The sequence below is a fragment of the Notolepis coatsorum genome, assembly GCF_963971535.1.
Source record: "Notolepis coatsorum genome assembly, chromosome: 8".
Classification (NCBI taxonomy): Eukaryota; Metazoa; Chordata; class Actinopteri; order Aulopiformes; family Paralepididae; genus Notolepis; species Notolepis coatsorum.
In genome coordinates, this window is record NC_140172.1 from 63,538,887 (window position 1) to 63,563,855 (window position 24,969).

Sequence of the window (24,969 nt, forward strand, 5' to 3'; positions counted from 1 at the left end):
TACTGAGCGGCTTTGCTTAAATGCAGCCGAGTGACATTTTATTATTACGGGGTTTCCCAGCATATCACCACTCGCCCATATGCCCTTCACAACGGTGATGTTGTCATATTTGGCATTCAGAACACACCTGCTGAACCCCTAGCGTTGTCGATTCGGTTCCAATGTATTGTCATCTTACAGCACAAGTACAGTACAACCAGAATACATTTGGCATCCAACCAGAGTGCAAATGTAACAAGTCAAGTTCAAGTTGTTTTATTTAGCTATTACATTACAGTGAAATGCTTGGTTCTTTCACTGCCCAACCCAGTATTGATTGATTGATTGAAAACTTTATTAACAGATTGCAGAATGGGTACAATACAGTACAGCTCAATACACACAATTGTTAAGGGGATGCAGACCAGAGAAGGACTTTAGTCTTGTTTACATCAGGGTCCCCCATTTCAGTCCTGTTTGCTTAATGCCTTGTCCACTTCCTCCACACTCCAATATGTTATATATATGAATTGAAAATGGGGGACCCTGATGTAAACAAGACGAAAGTCTTTCTCTGGTCTGCATCCCCTTAACAATTGTATGTATTGAACTGTACTGTACCCATTCTGCAATCTGTTAATAAACTTTTCAATCAATAAATCCCTTCAACCCTGCTCCTGTCAAACCTGCTCTTTCCATTCCCTCCATCATGTCCCCCCTTTCTGATGAATATTTCCTGCACTTAAGAGTCAGACACACATTCCTAGTAGTTGAGCTGTGATGAATGAAAACTTTATTTAACAGATTGCAGAATGGGTACAGTACAGTACGTACGGCTCAATACATGCAATTGTTAAGGGGATGCAGACCAGAGAAAGACTTTCGTCTTGTTTACATCAGGGTCCCCCATTTTCAATTCATTTTCAATTCATCATTCAGTATAACCTAGACCAGCCCAACCCAGCATCTTTCACTGCCCAGTTCAGCCCAACCCAGTCCAGAATAGTTCCCTCTTTCATGTTAATATGTGATTTAATGATGTAATATTTTGAAGAGTAGAGACAGTGTGATTAATTTACTATGATTGAAAATCAATTTAGACGAAGACGTACAAAGAAGTAATTATCACAATTAGCGATTTTTTTTGTCTGGTAAAAAATCTATTTGGCTGGTAAAAAAAATCAGATACCCGCCAGTTGGCTGGTAAGCCAAAAAGTTAGTTTCCTCCCCTGGTTGCGCCATACAAACCGGAAATGGATGTAGGAGATCGGCGTAAAATAATTGGGATCTTTCTCCTCCAGTCTCATCGGCGAACGGTAAGAGGACACTAACGTTATTTTCAGCCCGATTGCATTTCACTGCAAACCATCTGATCAACGTAGCAACCCATACTAAATAAAGCAGTTACTGACTATCAAGGAATTATAAACAACGCCACCCCCCTTTCCTTCACGCATGATGAAGCATAATGTATACCGATCATATACATTTGAATTTTTTAATGTAGCGTGTGTAGGAAAGAAACGCCAATCTATCATATGCGTCAGGGCCTATAACTCTCGTTTTTGGAATTACTGCTATACTGTCTAAACACACTTATATTCTCGACGGTATTAACACAACAATGTATGAATGAAAAAATATAACGTTCCCACATCCTGAACGATAGATAATCGATGTTGAATGGGCCATAGTAATGTCAATATGCAATACAATTTAAAAAGTTATAGCCCTGCAAAGAAGGTAAACAAGGGCTTTCAAAGGTGGCAGACTGGGTATATTGATGGATATAACCCCTGGCGCCCAATGTGTTAAGGGGAAAATAATACGAGTAATAGGTAGCATCGGTTCATTTACTTCCTCTTTGGGGATAGAAGTTTGGCCGTGTTTAAGTAGGAGTGGAGATGTGCCCAGCAGAACGTCTTGTCGCCCGAAGCCGCTTTAACGAAAGGGACAGTGTCGCCTCGCGTGTGGTATTATATATATATATTATTATCTAAAACAAGGTGCCAACATTAGCATCCCCAGGTTGGAGTCGGACAGATACAACGGTTACATAATCCGAACCACGCAGACTAGCAACAACAATCACATCCAAATATAGATACCGTCGTATAATAATAGTATAATAATAATAATAATAAATTTAATTTATATAGCGCTTCTCAATGACCCGAAGTCGCTGACAATAGTCGGGAGCAAAGTAAAAACAAAGAAACAAAGTAGGTCGTGTGTTCATTACGTGTGCGTGTTGAGTCAAGAGTTGTTCCATTACGTGCTGCTTGTTGTGTCAAGAACTGTAACGTTAGCTCGGTATGTTAGCAGGGAGCTGCCTCACGGATAAACACCCCCCCCCCCCACACACACACACACAGACCTTGCACAGTTGCTGTCCCTGCGACAGTTCTTCGAACGGGTACCGCTGGTTACACTTGGTACAGGCGTAGAGAGCCGACGTTGCCATGTCGTTAACTAAACCACGGAACTAAAACAGACTCTGGTCCAGCTGAGCTGATAACGTGATGCTTATCTCCCAGCAGCCAGTAGCGAGCGAGCTAACGCTAACCAGCGAGCTAGTAGCCTCGGAACAACTTAGCTAGCAAGAGAAGAACAATAAACTCCACTCTCTACAATCACCCTCGGTGGATTATGTTGCGCTGAGCGGAGTGACTTGGCATCGATGATTAAATATGCCGTCATAGAAGTGACCAGATATCAGAAATGAAACTATTTAAATCAAGTTTCCACCGCTCTTGCAAAGAAAGCTATTTTCCTGTGTCCATTATTTTCTTCTGTGTATCTGTTCACGACGTTGTCATTCTAACCGGAAGTGGGCAACAAACACAGAAGAAAGAGAAGCCCGTCGTGACGACACATCCGGGCGCGGCATTCACAGTTTGAAACAGGGGCAACCAATCAGATCCGCGAGTAATATGTTTCAAGAATAATTATGTTCATTGTAAACATGCAGCTGAATATTGTCTTGAAGCCTGACAAACTCAAGACAACTCAGACAGATTCAGATTCCTTTATTGTCACGGCATTCAGTACCTTACAGCAAAAAAAAGAGTGGAATTCACTTTGTTGTGGTTCCTCGACCAAGGTAGCAGCATCCAAGATAATATAAATCAAATAAAATTAGCACAGAATAAAAATAAGATAAAATATGACAAAAATAAAGATGACTATATAGTTCTAAAAAAGTGTGCAGTGCAGATAACAGGACAATCGTAGTAGAACACAACTGTTCCTGAAAGTGAACCAGGGAGGTGGCAAAAACAGTGATTATGTATGATGCGTTTGGGGAGCTGGGTGGACTCATTCAACTGTATAATAGGTAAATCACTCAGAACCGTTCTTGCAATCAGCAGCATTTTCAGAATCAGCATGTTCTTATTCTTAACCCATTGAAGTGTACAACCGCACTGGTGAGAACTGAATATTCTAATGATGATTTACAATAAAACACAAGATACTTATGCCTAGTGTACTCTAGACTAGTGAAAGTTAGATAAAAATAATTGCAAAATAGAATTCGGAAGAAACTTGAGGGAAAACAAACACTTCTCTTAAGCAAAGGTTTGTTTGTCCACTACTGGTTATGGCTAGGTTGGTGCTGGGAAGGGAGTGCTTATCATCCAGTTGTGCACAGCCTTGTTATTTTATTAGATTAAAATGTATAGTCATAGAGCACAACTACAGTACAACGACAGTAAAGTGCATTAACAATATATATATATATATTAGGGCTGTCAGTTTATCGCATTAATTAGATTAATTCATTACACAGCAAATTAATCGCGTTATGAAAATTAACTCAAAATGTATAAAAAAAATAAACTTAATTCCACAAGAACGTAGAATACACATTTACAGACTTTTTTTTAATATGGACCATTTGCATGTTCTTGGTATCTGATAGGGACATCTATGGATCTCAGGGAATGTATTCCCAGTGTCATAAATACTGTGTCTGTTACTAGGCTTGAGTAAATTGTAATGAACCAAATGAGAATATCAATAAAAAAAAAATGTAATCTTTATCTTTGACTGTGAATGCTAAAATTGACCAGACCTGAAAAATCTAAGCAAATTAATAAATGGAAGATGATTAAACAGAAGGTTTTGTAGATACAGTACTGAATTCTGCCATCCGGACACATGCAATTTGAAATATGATTATAGAATATCAGGAATAAAATAGTTATGCGATTAATTAATTACAAATCCTGTAATTAATTAGATAATTTTTTTTTAATCGCCTGACAGCACTAATATATATATATATATATAATGTACAATTGATTAAGTGTGATATATATAACAAGCTACTTGTAATATATGCTAAACTGATGTATGTACAGTATAATTATGCTATACAGTGATACAAGTATAAATATGTATAAAAGGTGAAATGGGTATAAATCAAATCAAATGTGGGCGGCTAGGTGGTGTAGTGGGCAAGGCACTCGCCACCAGTGTGGAGACGCTAGGATTCGCGTGTTCGAATCCAGCTCTCCACATTGTTTTCAGTTTAGCTGGTCGTCCGCAGTAATACACATTGGCCGTATTACGGGGAGGGAAAACTGAAGGGTGGGGATCGAACGTTGTGAACAAGCGACTCCTACAAGTCGGTTGGTGCGCCTGCGCAGTAGAATCAGGAAGTGTCGGGGGCAGCGTGAGCCTCCCACGCGTTACTCCTCGACACTGAGAGATCGAGCTGCGCAGGTGAAAAGATGCGACTGCTGTTACCTCAAGTACCGGAGGGGACTTGTGCTATGTATGACTTAGTCCACATTGCAGCCGGCTTGTGGGAGGCAAGAAACAGCGTTCGAGACAGGGGAGGGTTGAATTGGATGATACGAAATTGGGATGGGAGAAAATATAGAAAAATGGGAGAAAAAGTGGATCAAAAAAAAAAAAATCAAATCAAATGTATTTGTAAGGGCCGACAACACACGTTAATGTCCCCATGGGCCGGACACAAAAACACCATAAAGTCCACATTTTTTTAAATAAATGCAACACTCCCAAACATACCCCACGCGAAGGTAAGGAAAAACTCACTAAAACCTAGCAATAGGAAAAAATGCATCACAGGCAGTGTGGAGGAGAGAAACCTTAGAAGGGCCGTTCAAGGGGGGATCTCCCTTCTTAGATGTCGGTGATAGTAGTGTTGCAGACTGACAGTTGGTAAGCATGCACTCATATGTGTAATGAAACACAGATAAGTGCATGCAATAGCAACTGAACATTTTGAAAGATTAAAAATAGAGCTGATGGTGGATCTATTTGAGGCATGGGGGCGGCACAGAGAGGGTCGCATCCTCCCGGTCATCATCACGGGACGTCCAACACTCTGGTCATCACTACGAGACAGCCACTCACAGGGAGAGGGAGACGGGACAGGCGTTAGACAGTTCGTGTGATTGTGATGGGCGGATATAGCAATAGATACATAAGCATATTATGTGAATAGAATAGAAGTACTTAACCCAGCAATGAACTCAACGTCTAAACCACGTTGACAGACCACGGACAGAAGACGGCAAGAAACTGATCCATGGCCTCGGTGGTGCACGTAGAACAGTCACTGCAATCTTGGCCCAAGCCCCCGAGACATCCACCACCTTGGTCAACACTACGAGAGAACCACTCAGAGATGGGGGTGGGGGGGGGGGGTTGGGGGCACGGGTTAGAGAGTTCCCATGTTTGTAGTGGGCGGAGATGGAGCAATAAATACATGTAGTGAGCATATGCATACATGGTGACAGTAGAATCAAAGTCTATAAGAAAATTGTGAAATTGAGTAATAGATAGAACTACTGCAAGCGTAACTATGTATACAGGATGAGATACAAGACAATAGCTCAGGGCCGTATGTCCCGGGGGGCAGGAGAAACCACTCAGAATTGGTCAGGGCAGAGCAGGTAAGGTTCAGCGCTGCAGGCCAGACAGATATACTATGGTAGTAAGCCATACTCACCAGTGGTATAACTATTAAGAATAGGTATATACAGATATACTGTAGCTATTATACATGTATGTGAACAGGGATATATGCAGATATATACAGCAGTTGTAGATAAATATACATATGGTATATACAGTATAATGGAATTATTGTACATGGCTATCATACAGGTATATAAACAGTAATATATGTGTAGAATATTGAATGAGGTAGGTAGTTATGATTACAGTTGTAGACAGTGGGACACATCTCCCTCATCTAAATCGTTAGAAAGGCTTTGTGCGACTCATAAAAAGTGAAATAAAAGGCTAATTACATTCCTAATAGCAATTCTAGGAGTATGAGTTTCAAGTTTCTTTAATAGTTGTCATACAGAAGTACAGAATACTTTTATACAAAATGCTTCTTACTGTTACGCTCCAGAGACTGTGCTAGACAAGATAAGTATGAAATAAAATAGTATAGCATGTAAAATAGAAGTAAAAATAGAGGTCACAGTGTTCAGTATAGACATATGTACAATGTTCGATGCAGAATAGAAGTAACTGAGTTACCATACAATATACAATATACTATGCAATGTACTAATATACAATACTATATAGTGCAAAGCAGAAATGGGATGAGGTACAATTTAGGTACAATTTACAGTAAGGTGTACGAGTTGTAGTGCAAATCCTTTACCAATAAATATAAAGTGTGTTTAGGTGATCTAAAGTGTGGAGAGTGGGTGCTGCAGTGTGTTGTTTGTTTAAAGTGAGTGTGTGCGTGTGGATGCGTGTGCTGTGTGCATTTGATGGTTGTTGCATAGTGTTTATTGTTCGTTGAGCAGCCTGATGGCCTGGGGATAGAAGCTTTAGTCTACACACCTTTAGTCTACAAAAACAGTTTTCTTTGCAGGCGTCATACATCACCACAAGGAAATAACCACACACTTCCATTTGTTTGTCTATAAAGCATTTTACTTTTATTAATTTACAATGGGAATACATTTGAGCAGTTCTTTGGCATTATAAATAAGAGCAGTAAAGTATGAAGACCAGTTGATGTCTGCACTACGCTAATTGCTGAAGGCAAAAGAAAAAGTGCTTACCGCATTGGATTATAATACCTGCAATATCTTTGCAAACACAAGCAGAATGTTTTTTTGCATTGATCTGTGTGAGAAAAGCGGTCACGTTAGCGATATATTTGCAATTTACGTAAGGATTTACAATTAGACATTGTAGATACATTTCTAATACCAGGTGTACATGAAATGTGAATAGATCATATCTAGATACTGTAACTTGATAAAGGGTAATTCCTCCATGTCATGTTCAGATGGTTCCTTGGTCTGACGGTAGTTTAAGAACTACTAAGAAATATATGCCCTGGTTTTCTGAAAATAATCACCGCAAAATGACACTAAATTAATGGGGATGGTAGGGGCAATCACAGCCCCTAATGCAAGGTATTAAGGGTAGTAAATTGTCCTTCCTAATTTGAAAAGGAGGCCTAAAACAAATAAGCCCCAGCCCATCACTGAATCTGACCAGGCAGACCATGATCTGTTTTCAAACCTAATTTACAGAGCCGATGCCAATTAGAATATTTTTGATCCAGTCTTGAAAGAAGGCACTATTGATCACAAGTTTAATGCTGAGATTTTACTGCAAGTTATTTACTGCTAACGCCACCACATCTCCACTGTCACTTTGAACGATGGAACCCAGGTGAACCCTACAAACAGAGTGTGAACGATGAAACAGCTTCCCCAGGTGAACCTTACAAACAAGTCAAGTTTGTAAGGTTTGAAACCTTACAAACAAGTCAAACAAGTTTGGTTCAAAAGTGTTCACATATGCACCAGAAACACAGAGTAAGACTGGAACAAACAAAACAATTAACCGGACATGTTGTTATGTGTTCATTCAAAAACAAGGCAAACATGTTTGTTTACATTCATTAAAGTGAAAAACGACCCCAAGAACTCAATCTAACACGCACTCTACTATCCCTAGAAGGAAAAAGAAAAAGTGTTGAATCCCATATTAATTAAAACGTACGTTAAGACATGCTCACCAGTCAATATTAGCATTCTGAGTCATCAGTTTTCAAGTAAAGCCAACATGACAATTAATTGTGAGAGCGAGGAGCAAAACACCTGCCTGTTTTGTGCAGCTTATCAGTATATAGGAACATCCTCACCCAACTTATGACAAAGAGACAAAATCATAAATACAAACCTAGTACAAATCGAGAATACAAACGTTAACTTGTTAAAAAAAAAAAACGTTACAACATCTTACAAAACTCTACAAATTATTCAACAGAGGAATGTATATGCAACTAAACACGTACATACTCACACAGTCACGCGATTTTGGTCAAAACATTTTCAATTCAAAGACTTAAGACCCTTCTCATCCAAAGAGGATCTACAATTTTTTAACATTAGAGGCTAAGTAGCGTTCCAGTCTCCCATCGACATTCACAATTCAGCGTCCATCCACTCCAAAGCTGTTAAGTAGTTTCTAGTCATTATTAGTGTTCTGACCACAGCAAAAAATTAAATAGAAACGTAGGAACATACTTCTTCGCAAATTACTAAAAAGCCTTGGCATTCAGACAAATATTTACTCAGCTCTTGCAAAGTGGAGGAATTAACACTATGGGTGCCGGCCAGAAATCCGGAAAATGACTGTGGATTGCCAGCGCTATTCGTCTATGGAGAAATTCCCCTTCTTTGCAGGGCTATAACTTTTTAAATTCTATTGCTACATTGCCATTATTAGGGCCCATTCAAAGTCCTATATGTATTGTTCATTGTGTAGCAACGTTAAACTTTTTCATTCACATATTCATAGTAAAGTATGGTCTAATGTATAAGTATGTTTTCATCTCTTTCTGCAGCTTTCTCCAGAACGTGATATATAGCCCCAAATGCATTATATTGATGATGAAATACAGTTTGATGGCAATCGGGGCGATATAAAAAATTTCAATTGGACGTACTTCTAGAATGATCTACGTATGATCTGATGATGACCGGATGGGCGGGGGATCGTTTATAATTCCGTGGGCAGCGTTATATCATTAATCTAGTGTGGGTGATATGTTCATCATAACAGTTTATATGGAATACGATCAAAAATAATGCTGAATCTTACCGTATCCTCCTCGCGCCATTGGGCGATGAGCGTGGAACAGTCATTTACCTATTATGGTATGTAGAAATATCGGGTCCATTTCCAGCTTGTATAATAGTATATATGTCCAAATCATGTTGTTTATCAAGTTATTGGCAATCGATCGCTATGTATTGTGTCGAGATCGAGTCCCGGTAGCCAAACAGAGTGCCCGGAAGTAATACGGCCGACCAGCACAACCTCCATAGCACTTCCTGTTTGGCGATTGCGCCGATCGGCCACCAGATGGCGCTCCTGAACCGCCAGAGAGCTCAGTGGGTCCTCCTGGTGGATCTCAGGCCAGCGGAGGGGAAATATGAATCCGATCGCAGATTTTTGAAATATTGATATAAGGACGCTGTAAAGCGTCCTCCGGCAACTTGAGCATGGCCGGGAATGACGCTTTTAAGCGTTTTCCGGCAGTCAAAGTGTTAACTGAATATTCATATTCAGGCTGTAATCAGATTGGACGCCTTTTTCCTGCGCTCAAACGCGAGGCGGTGTACATAGAGATTAGAGAATCGAAAGTGCATAAAGCGCACCAAGCGATAAAATACTATTGCTACCTCAGCTAACGTTATATAAATTACATACTGTACATTACTACCATTAGCATTGATAGCTAATGCTAACTAACGATGGCAACTATCGATACGTTTTCAACATCGACAGCTTTCAGATTTCTCTTCAGATACCTCAGATATTGTAATCCCTCCCCTCGGTTGATTTGATCGGTCTGTCAACAAGGTGACATTGACATCGGTGCGCTCCGCGGGTAGAGTTGAAACCTTTTCAACGGAGAGCGCCCGGAAAAGAGTCGCTTCAAAAAACGCGATGCGCGTAGTTTGAAGGAGACACGTGCCTGTCCCGACAATAGAAAAAAAGGCGCAGGTGTATTAAAAAATGCATCCAATGTGATCACAGAAGTGTATAAGGCCTGCTTAGCTTTACTGCTTAATCTTTTATTGTACTTATAACTAACCTAATAACTTAGGAAAATAACCTGATAACACTGATTGTAGTTGGGCTTATATGCTGAAAGCATATGAGTGAGTAGTGCTTGTTTAGTCAGTTTGCATGTCCTCTAGACCCGGCCAGAGGAGCAGAGTATATGGCTATCGTGAAGTGATACGAGAGGCAGTTCCGTTGTGTGCAGACGAGACACTTTAGGGCCTCAGCAGTGGGCGAAGCAGAGAGCTGGAGAGACGCCTGTGAATCTTTTTCTATAGACTTGTCGTAGTGATGGCTTCCTCAAGCGGCGCGTGAGTGTACGTCACCCTCCCTGAGTAGGGCTTCGTCACACCGCATCCTCTACCGTGCAATCTATTGCATATAAAGGGCGTGGCACCTTTCAACAGATGGGCCTCCCGTTTTGAGGCCACACCTGTGACCCGTCCCTGTGAGGTCAAACAAAGGTCTGCACCGGTGTGATGGAGCGCGTGGGCGATCCCGCCCTCTCGGAGGAGGAGGCGGAGCGATTGGTCACCTCTCGCTGTAGCTCTTCCACCCTCTTCTGCAGCTCCGCTCGCTTGGCCAGCAGCTCCTTGTATCGCTGGTGCACAGGTTCCTGGAAACAAGAAAATACCTTTGTGATGAGGTTCCACCGTCCACTAGGATCCATACAAGCTCTCCCCAGATGCACCAAGCTCCCGGTAGCCCCGCAAAAAACAACAACTTGAATTACAAAAACATTTCATATATTTAATATTATTATTAATATTATTATGAAATTTAAGACGTTTTAATACCTTTCAGGGCCTTAAATTGAGAATTATGAATTTTATCATTTTTAAGACTTTTTAAATACCGGTGAGTGCAAAATCTTGGAAGACAATGTGTTACTTCTAGCATGATTATATTAATGTGGGACACTGGAAAGCAGATTGTTAACATAAGGGCTAAAATCTCTCTCACATCCTGTTACCAGGTTCGCACAACAGTTCAACTTTTGAATAAAAAGAGACGGCCCTACAATCTACTTGTGTCTGGGCCGATCAGACATAGCAGTGGACCATCACAAATTAGCTGCATTTATAGAGCACTTTTATACAAAGCGCTTTACAACTTATGCCTCACATTCACCCATTCACTCACACACCGACAGCGGAGGCAACCGTGCCAGGTGCCGACCTGCTCATCGAGAGCAGTTAGGGGTTAAGTGTCTTGCTCAAGGACACTTCGAGACGCTGCCTGGGAGGAGCCGGAATCGAACCGGGTACCTTTATATTACCAGACGACTGCTCCATCTCCTAAGCCACTGTCGCTCCATAAATACACCCATGTATGGGGAAACACGATGCAGGGGGCTGCTTCAGTATACCTGCGGCCTCATGCGAGGGTTCCAGCGGATGTAGTAGCCCACCCAGAGCTCTAGGTGACGCAGGCTGACCACAGGGAACAGGACGTGGTTAGAGTAGTTGACGTACAGAGGGTTGGTGAACTCCTCCAGCTGGCTGTTGATGTAGGACCACAGGGACACCGTCCTCTTGGGAATGTCCTGGTGGAATGAAGAATGGACCCCATCTCAAACTCTGGCCCCTCTTTTTTCTCTTGGTCCTCCAATCACAATCGTTGCTTTTCCTCGGACAAGGAGAGCGACGGTTGCGACCGGAGGATTGAGAAAAGGAGAGTGGGTTTGAGATAGATTATGTGCTGTGGCGACGTGAATGCATCACATCAATTCTATACATTTTAGGCACTTAAGTAGCTAACAAACTGTTTTCCCTTTACAAGAGAACGATCTGATTCACAGAGAGAAAGAGCAAGTAGAGGAGGGCGGAGGGGTTGAGGGGAGGACACGTGGAGTGGTTAGGCACTAGGGCTGGACGATTAATCGAGTTTCAACTTCAATTATGATTTTGGCTTCCCACGATGAAAACAAGATAAAACGATTATTGTGGCAAATGTCGTGTTGCTCTCTTTCGGTCTTGGTTGTAAATGCAGCAGACCCTTCCTTCACAGCAGCGGCAGAACCGAAATCAATAAAAATCTAAACGATACCCAACCCTACTGAAAAAAGTCACTGTACGAAGAATTTTCACTGTGCTCCTAAATGTCTTTGTGTGCTCCTATATCCTTTCATTTAGGTTTATTCTTTTTTATTTTTGATCCACTTTTTCTCCCCATTTTTCTCCCATCCCAATTTTGTATATCCAATTCTTCCCTCCCCTGTCTTGAACGTTGCTAGACTATGCCTCCCACTGGTCGGTTGTAGTGAGGACAGAAGCCTTGCATCACGTGTCCCCTCCGGTACACGAGGAGGCAGCCTGTCGCATCTTTTCACCGCAGCAGCTCGAACTCTGTGGCGAGGAGTAACGCGTGGGAGGCTCACGCTGCCCCCGTCACTTCCTGCTTCCGTCGCACCGGCGTCACCAAACCGACCTGTAGGAGTCACTGTCCACAACGTCAAATCCCCACCCACCGGCTTTCCCACCCTCTAACACTTGCCAATTGTGTTAGTATGAACGACCGGCCAGCCGGTAGCAACCGCGATGGTAGCAACCCAGCGTCTCCTGCGTTAGAGGCGAGCGCCTTGCCCACTGCGCCAATCAGCTGCCCTCATTTAGGTTTATTCATGTGTTTTTTCATATCATGTGCTCCTTTTGAAAAAAAAGTAAGCCTTAAGCCCTGTGATCAAATCAATGAGTAATTATGTTTAATAATCGTGATTTCAACATCAATCAAAATAATGGTGATTTTTGTCATAATCAAGCAGCCCTAGTTAGCACTGATGCCTCACAGTGAGAAGGTCCTGGGTTCAAACCCCAGCAGGGGGCCTTTCTGTGTGGAGTTTGCATGGGTTTCCTCCCACACCATAAAAAGACATGCATGCTAGGTATACTGTATATTCCTGCCATTGCCCTTGACCAAAGTACTCGGATTACAACTGGAGTTGGTCCCTAGGCGCCGCACTGTGTGGCTGCCCCACTGCTCCTGATATAGTTAGGATGGGTCAAATGCAGAGGACAAATTTCCCCAAGGGGATTAATAGAAGTATTATACATACATTATTTTACAACAGGTATTTTATTTAGCCTTTCCATCTTCCCTCCTGGGGAGGGTGTAGACTACCACATGTCTCCTCTGTCAGTCTGGGAGGGTATAGACTACCACATGCTTCCTCTGTCAGTCTGGGGGGGGGTATAGTCTACCACATGTCTCCTCCGATACAAGTGGAGTTACCAGCCGCATCTTTTCAATTTCACTGAGTTTCACTGGGAGAGCATAACGCGCACAAAGGTTCATGCCATCTCCACCAGATCCCTTCCCTGCTGAACCGTCTTCCCACCTGCAAACACTGACAATTGTGTTCGTAGGGGCAACTGACCAAGCCGGAATTGAACCCAGACTCTCTGCGGTGGTAGGAGAGTGCCTCTACACTACCCAGCCACACCCTTACAACAGATCTTGTGTCAATCATCACAATCACACATTCAGAACGCATTGAAGCAGTCCTCATACCTCTTTGACCCTCTGCTGCTCGCTGTTGCACAGGAACGTCCCAAACAGGCAGCTGTACAGGTGCTCCAGGATGGTGACCAGGAAGTATTCATTGAACTCAAAGGCAGCAGGAAACTACAGTCAAAAACAAAGGTTTGTGTTTAATCAAGTGTGATCAAGTTGAAATAAAGAGGTGTTCCCACCTCGGTACCAGATATACAGTATTATAATATATATATATTGTATATATTCGATTTTATTATATATTTATCTTTTATCCATTTGGTAAATGGCTGCTTTTTTATATAGCGCTTTTATCCAAAGTGCTTTACAATTTGTTACTCACATTTTACCCATTCATTCACACACCGACGGCGGAGGCAACCATGCAAGGTGCCAACCTGCTCATCGGGAGCAATTAGGGGTTAAGTGTCTTGCTCAAGGACACATCGACACGCTGGCCGGGAGAAGCGGGAATCGAACCGGGAACCTCCGGATTGCCAGACGACTGCTCTACCTCCTGAGCAACTGTCGCCCCGTTTGAATATATCTGCATATATCCCTGTACATATAGATATATCTATATCTGTATATATCCCATACTACTCTTACTAGTTATACCACTAGCCAGTATGGCTTACCAATTACCATAGTATACTTATATCACCTATACCTGTATCACTGTACATAATTATACTGTACATACATCAGTTTAGCATATATTACTTAGTAGCTTGTCTCATACATACACATATATATTATATATATATATAATATATATCACATTTAGACACTTGTCTTGTACACTATATATTGTTAATGCACTTTACTGTTACCTTTGCACTTGGGTTAGATGCCAACTTTTTCCCGTTGTACTGTACTTGTGCTGGACGATACATTTTAATCTAATGTATTGTAATGTTACTGTTGCCTACCTGGCGGCTCATCTGCCAGACACAGTCCATGAACTGAATGAAGACAGGAGAGCGGTCTGCATCTGTGTGGTTCTTATCCCCGTGGCCCACCCTCTGGAAGGAAGCGAACAGGAGAAGTAAAAGGACACCATGTTAGAAAACTATGTAGGTTAGAAACTAGGGATGGGCATCGATTTTAGATTAAACAAATATATAATTTATGCAAATATCGTTTTATCTCAGAAAATATTTTTTCCCTTGTTTTTTTACTGGCACCTACATACACTGTGTAGTGTATTGAGAATGGGACCCTATTAACTGTTACACTGCTGAACAGCATGCTGTGTACAGCTCGATAGCTAGCCAGGTAGCATAACAGTCTGTTAATTATAATTAACAGCTGGGAGAACACTGAAGAAAGATGAAGAAAGAGACTGGAGATGTTACATGGTTGCAACGTTTTGTACGTTTGCCATATTGTTTCACTAAGCTCACACATTTCAAGCATCAATGATATAACTTTTGGAATGAATGCTTTTGTTCCTGGAAATAATGTTAGCCTGCTGCAACGATAAATGACCCTGACACGTCGTTCACATCCAGACTATAAACCTGATATTTTTTGGAATGCAAAGCAACTCAAAGCGGCAGTGTCACTCACTCACATGTTCACTCACTCAGGATTAGCCACTCTGCCCCTAGTGGCGTCTCACAGGCATTTGCGTACGACAAATTAGCTTCACATCGATGACACCGTGTGCCCTTGTTTAGAGGTGCTATAGATAACATTCAGAGCACTAGCATGTAATTTATCCAATCAAGAAGAAGAAGAAGAAGTCTTTATTCATCATGCAGTGACACACACACATGCGCTGGGCGGCACACACAGGAACACACACATGCAATTTTTTGGGGTCGCCGCTGAAATTTAGTCTCTGCGCTTGACCCATCTCATCGTCCTTCCCCCCCAAGGGCAGCCGGGAGCAGATAGGGGCTACGGCGTGGGCCCGCGCCCCGGGGACCAATCCAAGTGCTCCTGTCCGTCTTCGTCAGGGAACGTGACAGCGTTAGCGATCTGTTGTGCATGTTTTTCCATTGGGTTTATCTTATCGGGAGGGGAAACCCTTGCGAGCACGGGGAGAACATGCAAACTCCACACTGAAAGGCCTGGGAGATACCCCACCTGGGTACCTGGCAACGAGGAAACCTGGTCCCCAAGCGGGAATCGAACCCTGGACCTTCTAGCTGTGAGGCGACAGTGTTAACCACTACACCACCGTGCCGCCGCCGTGCATTCCATGTGGGGAAATGGGAAGTATGGAGGGGATACATGTACACAACATGAAAACAACATTCATTTTGGACCTGCAACATTTCTTTAAATGATAAATTCAATAAATAATGTTTTGAGGAGAACTGCAACTGCAACTTTCTAAAAGCTCTGTGGATGCATTATTAAAAATAAATAAAATCATTACTCTACAATACATAAAAATGCTGCACCTTTAAATACGGATCCACACGGGTCAGAATTTCAGGTCTGTATATATAAGCAGAATTCCTGATTTTCCTTGTGGAATTCTCATTCTTGAGAAGGTTCATGACAGACTTTTAACAAAGCCTGAACTCAGCAACAGCATAACCAGAATCATGGCATAATAATATGTTGCCTAAAAGCTTGTATTTACCAGCTGAAAGCGGTGGCCAAAGCTCAGCCACTCCTTCTCCAGCAGCACCTGGAAGCCTCTGACAGTGCGGTAGTAGCCGTCCAGCATCAGCATCGCCAGGGAGGTGAGCTGGGCAGTGCGGTCCCAGCCGTCGCTACAGTGCACCACCACTGAAGTCTTTCCAGACTCCACCTTGTCGGCAATCCGCAGAGCTCCTGCCAGGATCAGCTGGAGATTATGGCATTAAAAATAGCTTTTCATCTTTATTTCTACCAGATCAGAGTAATTTGTTAAATATATATATATTTTTTTATCTACAGTATTTATTAGATTTTTAGCAAATGGGTACTATTCACCACATAAGTTTGAACCAATTAAAAGTCAACTGAGTAAAATGTTCTGCTAACAAAAGCGTATTAATTCTTTCCAAATACTATTTGAGTCAGGTATTTGACTACCTTCATTATGATCTCACAATAACAGTCCACATCCTCACTGTGTGTCTGTCTGTCCTCACTGTCTGTCTGTCGGTCCTCACTGTCTGTCTGTCTTCACTGTCTGTCTGTCCTCACTGTCTGTCTGTCTGTCCTCACCGTCTGTCTGTCCTCACAGTCTGTCTGTCTGTCTGTCCTCACCGTCTGTCTGTCCTCACTGTCTGTCTGTCCTCACTGTCCGTCTGTCTGTCCTCACTGTCTGTCCGTCCTCACTGTCTGTCTGTCCTCACCGTCTGTCTGTCCTCACTGTCTGTCTGTCCTCACTGTCTGTCCGTCCTCACTGTCTGTCTGTCCTCACCGTCTGTCTGTCCTCACCGTCTGTCTGTCTGTCTGTCCTCACTGTCCCTCACTGTCTGTCTGTCCTCACTGTCTGTCTGTCCTCACCGTCTGTCTGTCTGTCCTCACCGTCTGTCTGTCTGTCCTCACCGTCTGTCTGTCTGTCCTCACCGTCTGTCTGTCTGTCCTCACCGTCTGTCCTCACTGTATGTCTGTCCTCACCGTCTGTCTGTCTGTCCTCACCGTCTGTATGTCTGTCCTCACTGTATGTCTGTCCTCACTGTCCTCACTGTCTGTCCTCACTGTCCATCTGTCTGTCTGTCCTCACTGTCTGTCTGTATGTCTGTCCTCACTGTCTGTCCTCACTGTCCATCTGTCTGTCTGTCCTCACTGTCTGTCTGTCTGTCTGTCCTCACTGTCCGTCTGTCTGTCTGTCCTCACTGTCCGTCTGTCTGTCTTCACCGTCTGTATGTCTGTCCTCACTGTCAGTCTGTCGGTCCTCACTGTCCGTCTGTCTGTCTTCACCGTCTGTATGTCTGTCCTCACTGTCAGTCTGTCGGTCCTCACTGTCCGTCTGTCTGTCTGTCTGTCTGTCCTCACTGTCCGTCTGTCTGTCTGTCCTCACTGTCTGTCTGTTCTCACTGTCCTCACCGTCTGTCTGTCCTCACTGTCTGTCCTCACTGTCTGTCTGTCCTCACCTTGATGTGCTCGAGCCAGTGCGTGGACTCCAGGTTGGACAGCCAGTGGGGCTCCTGGATGTTGGGGTAGACCACCTCCTTCAGCTTGCGCAGAGACTCCCTCATCACGTGGATGTTGTGGATGTCCAGGAACACCAGCTCAGCGTTCTGATACGCATCTTCACTCTCAAACCCACCGCCTTTCATCTGGAGGGGGGACACCAGACCGCTGCCATCAGCACGTAAGATGGACTTCTAACAATGATGGTCCATTCATGGACAAGTTAGTTGCTTTAGTTCTTTTTGTGTCCTTTTATTATGGTTTCATTATTGCTTTAGTTCTTTGTCCTTTTATTATGGTTTCATTATTGCTTTATTTCTTTTTGTGTGCTCTTAATGATTTTATGATTATTACTCTGATGGGAAACCGTGCCTGAGAAGAAGCCTCAGCAATGCTGCTTTAACTTTAGTCAAATGTCCTCCACTCATGTAGATTTTTCTTGAGCAGGATGAATATAAAAAACTTTATATTTAACAGGCCTTATTGAACCACAGAGGTCCAGGTTTAACAGACCCTGTTGAACCACAGAGGTCCAGGTTTAACAGGCCCTGTTGAACCACAGAGGTCAAGGTTTAACAGACCTTGTTGAACCACAGAGGTCCAGGTTTAACAGGCCCTGTTGAACCACAGAGGTCCAGGTTTAACAGGCCCTGTTGAACCACAGAGGTCCAGGTTTAACAGGCCCTGTTGAACCACAGAGGTCCAGGTTTAACAGGCCTTGTTGAACCACAGAGGTCCAGGTTTAACAGGCCTTGTTGAACCACAGAGGTCCAGGTTTAACAGACCTTGTTGAACCACAGAGGTCCAGGTTTAACAAGCCCTGTTGAACCACAGAGGTCCAGGTTTAACAGACCTTGTTGAACCACAGAGGTCCAGGTTTAACAGGCCCTGTTGAACCACAGAGGTCCAGGTTTAACAGACCTTGTTGAACCACAGAGGTCCAGGTTTAACAGACCCTGTTGAACCACAGAGGTCCAGGTTTAACAGGCCCTGTTGAACCAGAGGTCCTGGTTTAACAGACCTTGTTGGCAGCAGCGTTGACACTGGGCCTGGCGTCGAAGATGAACAGTTTGTGGGACTGAGCGTTGGCGTCCATCATGGCCTGCAGGTACTTTTCGTCCTCCTTGCTGCGCTTGCCGTTCACCCCGACCAGCGGCTGGCTGCAGCGGGTCACTGTGGCCTGGCTCTCCGGGTGGATCCAAGACAACACCTAATAATAATAATAAATAAAAAATTTATAGCGCTTTTCAAGAAACCCAAGGTCGCTTCAGACAGTCAAGAGGGCTAGGGAAAAGGGGCAATAGGGGAAAACGGGGGGGGGGGGATGAGGGGCAGGTAGAGGGATAATGAAAGCTAAATCTAATCTAAACTAACTAGTGGGGAAAGCCTTGGTGAAGAGGTGTGTTTTGAGAGCTGCTTTGAAGGTGTCCAGGGTTGGGGCGTTGCGGATTTTGGGGGGGGAGAGAGTTCCAGAGGGTAGGGGACGCCACACTGAAGTCACCGAAAGTCACTGAAAGTCCGCAACCTGTTGCGAGGGATGGAGAGGAGACCCAGATCAGAGGATCGTAGGTTCCGGGATGGTGTGTGCTGGTGGAGGAGATCAGACAGGTATCGGGGGGCGAGGGCATGGAGGGACTTGTAGGTGAGGAGCAGGAGTTTGAAGGAGATGTGGAACTTGACTGGGAGCTAGTGGAGGTGTATGAGGGTGGGGGTGATGTGTGTGATCCTAGACGGCAGCAACCAACGTTTTATACATTACCAGGTTGTGTGTCACGATTTCTTAGGTAAAAACTGCTCAAGAGCTGTGGGGTAATCAGTATTTTACAGCACCAGCACTGTGCCCGCTTGGTCCAATTAGAACTCTGGTACCATGTTACTGAAGTCCCCATGTTGTTAAATAGTTATGTCATCTTTTTTAGGGCATTTCTGCTTTATATACACAAGACAGTGAGTGACGGGTAAGCAGAGGGAGAGAGAAGGGGAATGACGTGCAACAACACAGGTCTCATACCAGAACCTAGAACACTGTGATTAGCTGGTATAGACCTTACTGTTGTGAGAGACACACTAGCACAACACACAAACACAAGAAATACTAGAGGGAAAAGCTGAAAAAAAGAAAAGGTACTCTGGTTGTTACCAATGAAAGCACCATAACCCAAGTACAAAGAACAGTTACTATGGTTCTGAAGGATCACTTACAGGAATCCTGAGTTACTATGGTGCTGAAGGGTCACTTACAGGGATCCTGAGTTACTATGGTGCTGAAGGGTCACTTACAGGGATCCTGAGTTACTATGGTGCTGAAGGATCACTTACGCAGGGGTCTCAAACTCGCGGGCCATTTGCGGCCCGCGGGATGATATTTTGCGGCCCCCTACTTGACATCAAAGTGTAGTGTTAATGCTGCCCGCGCGCAACTGTTTGCAGAGTCGTTGGGCGAGAGTTGGACGATTATGGGGCTGCGGCACTGCAGATCCAATGATCCGCACGGACGTTAGACGGTGTTGCACTCGCTACACCCAGTCTGTAAGCTAATAGCATGCAGTCGCAGAGGCGTCTCTACTTTTCGTAGCTCCATTTCTGCAGACCCCTCTCCGATTGGTTGAGCCCATTTCTGCAGACCCCTCTCTGATTGGCCGAGCGAGCGCATGCGCATGAGCCGCGACAACAGGGTATCTGCAGGTTTAGCCCAGTCAGATTGAAAACTTTTTAATACTTTTTAATGCCACTCAGAATGAAATTTAATACCAATTTCACAATAACAAAATGGCAAAAATCACACAATGACACCAATTAGTTTAAGTTTAGGGACACATTGGTCCAAAGATGTTTATTAAAACATAAAGGAGTAACTGGATTGGATGAAACGAAGGAGTGACAAACATAAATATCTCTCCGTTTCTCTTTATGTCAGAAGTCACCTCGCTGGCAGACTGCCGTCCCTCTCTCTCTCCTGTCTCTCTCGGTCTCTCTCTCATGTCAGAAGTCACCTCACTGGCAGACTGCCGTCCCTCTCTTTCTATGTCTCTCTCTTCAGGGGTTTTGCTGCCACTTCCTCCATTAGAACAGATTAGATTAGATTCAAATGTATTGCCATTAAAAAGCACTTAGTAGTTGTACAGTACAACGAAAAGAAGTTTGGCCTTCAACCAGAGTGCAACTGTAACAGTAAAGTGCAAAAGTAATATACAATGTACAGGTGATTAAACTGGGTATATAGCATATATTCATTAGTACTACTATTGAGTAATAGTGCTAAGCAGATGCATGTACAGAGCTGTATTAGAGTAGTATTAATTAATGTGTACAGTGATACAGGTATAAAGACACTAAGACACCCACCCACCCTCTCCTAATGTACAGTCTCCTCCCCATCATATGTATATATTTTCTGTTAGGATCTCTGGGTAACAGTACTGTATATTTGCATATCGTATATGTCACAAATGTAACAGTACTATATATACCTGTATGTCATGTATGTCCCTATGTCATAAATGTCATGATGTCACATACAGTATGTTCAGTTGTGTATGTCATAAATGTCACTATGAATTGAAAATGGGGGACCCTGATGTAAACAAGACAAACGTCTTTCTCTGGTCTGCATCCCCTTAACAATTGTGTATTGAGCCGTACTGTATTGTACCCATTCTGCAATCTGTTAATAAAGTTCTCATTCATTGAAGTCGTACTAGCCAGCCAGCAGCGTAACTAAGAGTAAGTAAGATACATGTACAGATATAGATATAGTATTAATAGGTTGAATGAATGAATGAATGAAAACTTTATTTAACAATATTGCAGAATGGGTACAATACAGTACAGCTCAATACACACAATTGTTAAGGGGATGCAGACCAAAGAAAGACGTTTGTCTCGTTTACATCAGGGTCCCCCATTTTCAATTCATAGTGACATTTATGACATACACACAACATACATGACAAGTTGCCGGTAGTCCTACTGTACCTGAGATGGCGCAGCTGAGGTGGAGGCTGCAGGGGCCGAAAAAAACCGCGAAATACTAGTTTGCAGGCGGGTTTTGTTAATAGAGGTATGCTTAGAGCTCAGCATGTGCGACTCGACTGCTTTCACTCCCACCGTCCCCAGTTTAAAATCTTGTTTTGCTGCGTTTGCAACAGGCTTCGCTGCTAACGTTACGTTAGCCCCTTTCGTGACTGTGATGCACGGCCAAAGCATATTGGCGTGCATCACAGTCACGAAAGGGGCTACATTAGCTATAGACTCCGTTGCTGAAATAGTTCCATGATGCAAACACTGGGTTGTCGAGCCAGTTCTCGTAAAATGTGCACTTTCCCATAACTAAACGCAACGTTAGTGCTTGCTAACGTTAGCTATAGACTCCGTTGCTGAAATAGTTCCCGACAAACATACCTCTGTTGGTTCCGCCCCATTCCGGTGAACACCGGTCTGCGTAAATAAAAAGTCCGACTTTATCTCCCGTTAACCGTTTTTCCCCAGATTTCATAATGAAACATAAGATGCCATGGCATTTTATCTTTCCTGTCTATGGCATTTTTTAAGACCTCTGAAAGATGGATTTAAGACATTTTAAGACAAATTAAGGCCTTAATAGTTGATAAACACATTTAAGACTTTTTAAGGATCCGCGGACACTCGCGCCTCTAGCCAGGAATCGAAACTCCGTTAAGCTCCAGAGAGAGAGGCTGAAAACCCACAGTTCTTGCCCGACGGATGGGAGCCGAATCCCGGATCCGAGTTTTCTGATGAATACCCTAAAACATGGAGGTCGCGAACGCAATTTATACGCATGGAAGTATAGATTACGCCATAACGAATCATTAAAAAAATATACCGTTAACTGGAATATGTTGTGTGTGCCTTTACACATATGTTGGATTATGTAATTGGTTTGTCATTAAAAACCAATAATAATCGCTTGCATCGCCGGCTTCGCTGACCAGAGCTCTCTCAGATTCAAAGTTTTAATTGCAGCCTGGAACATACATGTTTCGGAACCAATGTGTAACTAGACAGTTACAATATAACATTTATATTAATTAACCCAGTTAATGCCTTAAGAGAGTCTGGTGGTCAATGTCGGATTGCTACGGAAATGTTGTGTCTTACTAATAATAACTAATTCCTTGGTCAATAGAAGTCTCTGTGATACTTTCTGAATATGATTTGGGAACATCAAATGGGCAGGGTTATAATAGAAGAAAGACAGTGTAAACAATATAATTAACTCTGAATATAATAATGAGGAAAAAGAAACAGGATACACAACAAGGTGCATGAGATGAGGTTATATGTAGAACATGGTACAGTTACAGTAAGTCGGGAGTGCGTCATGGTACAGTTACAGTAAGTGGGGAGTGTAAACACTAAACAGTGATTCAAACCCCCTCAATGTACAGTTTCTGACAGCTGGGCTGTGTTGAACTTGTCACGTGAAATAACGTTATGTGAATAAACCGCGAAATAACATAACGTTACAATGTACAGTTTCTGACAGCTGGCTGTGTTGTGAAATGTGCATAACGTTATGAATAAACCGCGAAGTCACGCGAAATAACGTTATACGTGAATCTGGTAGTACATTTCTTTTTATCTTCTTGATATGATAACATTACATCCGCCTTTTGCCATCAGAGAGGGGCTTCGCTCAACCAATCAGAGAGGGGCTTCGCTCAACCAATCAGAGAGGGGTCTGCAGAAATGGGCTCAACCAATCAGAAGAGTCTGCAGAAATGGAGCTACGAAAAGTAGAGACGCGTCGCAGAGGCTCTGGCTAGTAGTAACGTTATCATGTTGTGATTTTCTAAGCAAAATAAATATTCAACATTCTCTTTTGAGACTCCGCCTCAGACTCTTATCCTTTGGCACTTGGAACTTACTGTACTTTGCTTGCAGGTCTGCAGCCATTATTGCTGGATTATGAATAGCACCAACTTTAGCCAAGGTACCGTTAGCAAGCTAAGCTAGCTGACCTAGTTCGTCTCCCCGCATTGCCATTTGATAACGTTAGTCAGCTAACGCTAGTCAGTAGCTACTTGACTTAAATACGATTCACCGTGGGTGCATTATTGTTGATAGACGGACAGTGTCAGGTCCTGGAGAAAGGACAGGCCATCATCTGATTTGATGTAACATTAAAGCGGATGTTGTTCCAACTAGCTAGCTTTTCAGCTGTTAATGCTACAGTATAATAACACCAGCAAGTGAAACACATCCCGTCCGAGCTCCCCGTCACACGCTCTGTCGGGGATAGCCCCTTTCGTGACTTTCGGTTTGCAAGCCTGGGGCTTTTGTGACCGCAGTCACTGGCTTTCGCATCGGGATCATCCAGGAAAACAACAACCAAGCGTGATCGCAGGGCTCGGGGTGTGTCATAAATATATCAGATCTGAATTTCAAAGATACCCAGCGTACAATATGGGTTTAACACAGCTTCACGATGGGGTCTGGAAGCTCGGAGTTGCTAATAAACAGTTTAAAACATTGTTACTCGACGAGTGGTATTTACAGACCGAACGTCCATCTCCGCCGTTAGTGTCACAGCGCATGCGCACCAGGCAGCTAATGCCGCGTTCACGTTACGTGGGAAGAAGCGGAAGAACCAGAGGACATCTCGTTGCTACAACTAGGAAGCCTTCACGCTTTGACTCTATATATATCTATGGATGAAACGCCCACATCCATACTTCCGCAATTCGTGACGCGAAGTGGGAGATATCGGGGTCTATAAAAAAATCCCATATGTCCTAGTAGGAATTACCACTAGGAGGCTGACGTGAATGGTTTTTCGCTTCTTCCCACGTAACGTGAACGCGGCATTAGCTGCCTGGTGCGCATGCGCTGTGACACCAACGGCGGAGATGGACGTTCGGTCTGTAAATACCACTCGTCGAGTAACAATGTTTTAAACTGTTTATTAGCAACTCCGAGCTTCCAGACCCCATCGTGAAGCTGTGTTAAACCCATATTGTACGCTGGGTATCTTTGAAATTCAGATCTGATATATTTTTGACACACCCCGAGCCCTGCGATCACGCTTGGTTGTTGTTTTCCTGGATGATCCCGATGCGAAAGCCAGTGACTGCGGTCACAAAAGCCCCAGGCTTGCAAACCGAAAGTCACGAAAGGGGCTATGTCGAGGACAATGGAATTTAAGAAAGTGTATCTGTTGCTAAAATGACAAACAGCATCACACTTTAAAACACGTTGATTTTATAATCATCACTCTCTGCAGGAGATAAATGACGTCATGCGATCGGAGGCTAGAATTTCCGATACTGGTGAATGAATGAAAACTTTATTTAACAG

General features: G+C 43.3%; 2 protein-coding genes across 6 annotated transcripts in view; both read right to left on the reverse strand.

Moving 5' to 3' along the window:
* Nucleotides 1-2,784, reverse strand: part of fam76b (family with sequence similarity 76 member B) — a 42,786-nt gene extending 40,002 nt beyond the window's left edge. For all 4 annotated transcript variants that reach the window (XM_084320798.1, XM_084320797.1, XM_084320796.1 and 1 more), the window contains exon 1: nucleotides 2,357-2,784. In XM_084320798.1, the coding sequence (XP_084176924.1) occupies nucleotides 2,357-2,443 (87 nt within the window). In that variant the 5' untranslated portion in view covers nucleotides 2,444-2,784. The remainder of the gene's footprint in view (nucleotides 1-2,356) is intronic.
* A 4,156-nt stretch (nucleotides 2,785-6,940) lies between these two features.
* mtmr2 (myotubularin related protein 2) overlaps nucleotides 6,941-24,969 on the reverse strand; it is a 40,507-nt gene continuing 22,478 nt past the window's right edge. For both annotated transcript variants that reach the window (XM_084319921.1, XM_084319922.1), the window contains 7 exons: nucleotides 18,674-18,862; nucleotides 17,613-17,798; nucleotides 16,166-16,372; nucleotides 14,499-14,591; nucleotides 13,585-13,698; nucleotides 11,444-11,620; nucleotides 6,941-10,690 (listed from right to left, as the gene is read on the reverse strand). In XM_084319921.1, coding sequence (XP_084176047.1) covers nucleotides 10,529-10,690; nucleotides 11,444-11,620; nucleotides 13,585-13,698; nucleotides 14,499-14,591; nucleotides 16,166-16,372; nucleotides 17,613-17,798; nucleotides 18,674-18,862 — 1,128 coding nt within the window. In that variant the 3' untranslated portion in view covers nucleotides 6,941-10,528. The remainder of the gene's footprint in view (nucleotides 10,691-11,443; nucleotides 11,621-13,584; nucleotides 13,699-14,498; nucleotides 14,592-16,165; nucleotides 16,373-17,612; nucleotides 17,799-18,673; nucleotides 18,863-24,969) is intronic.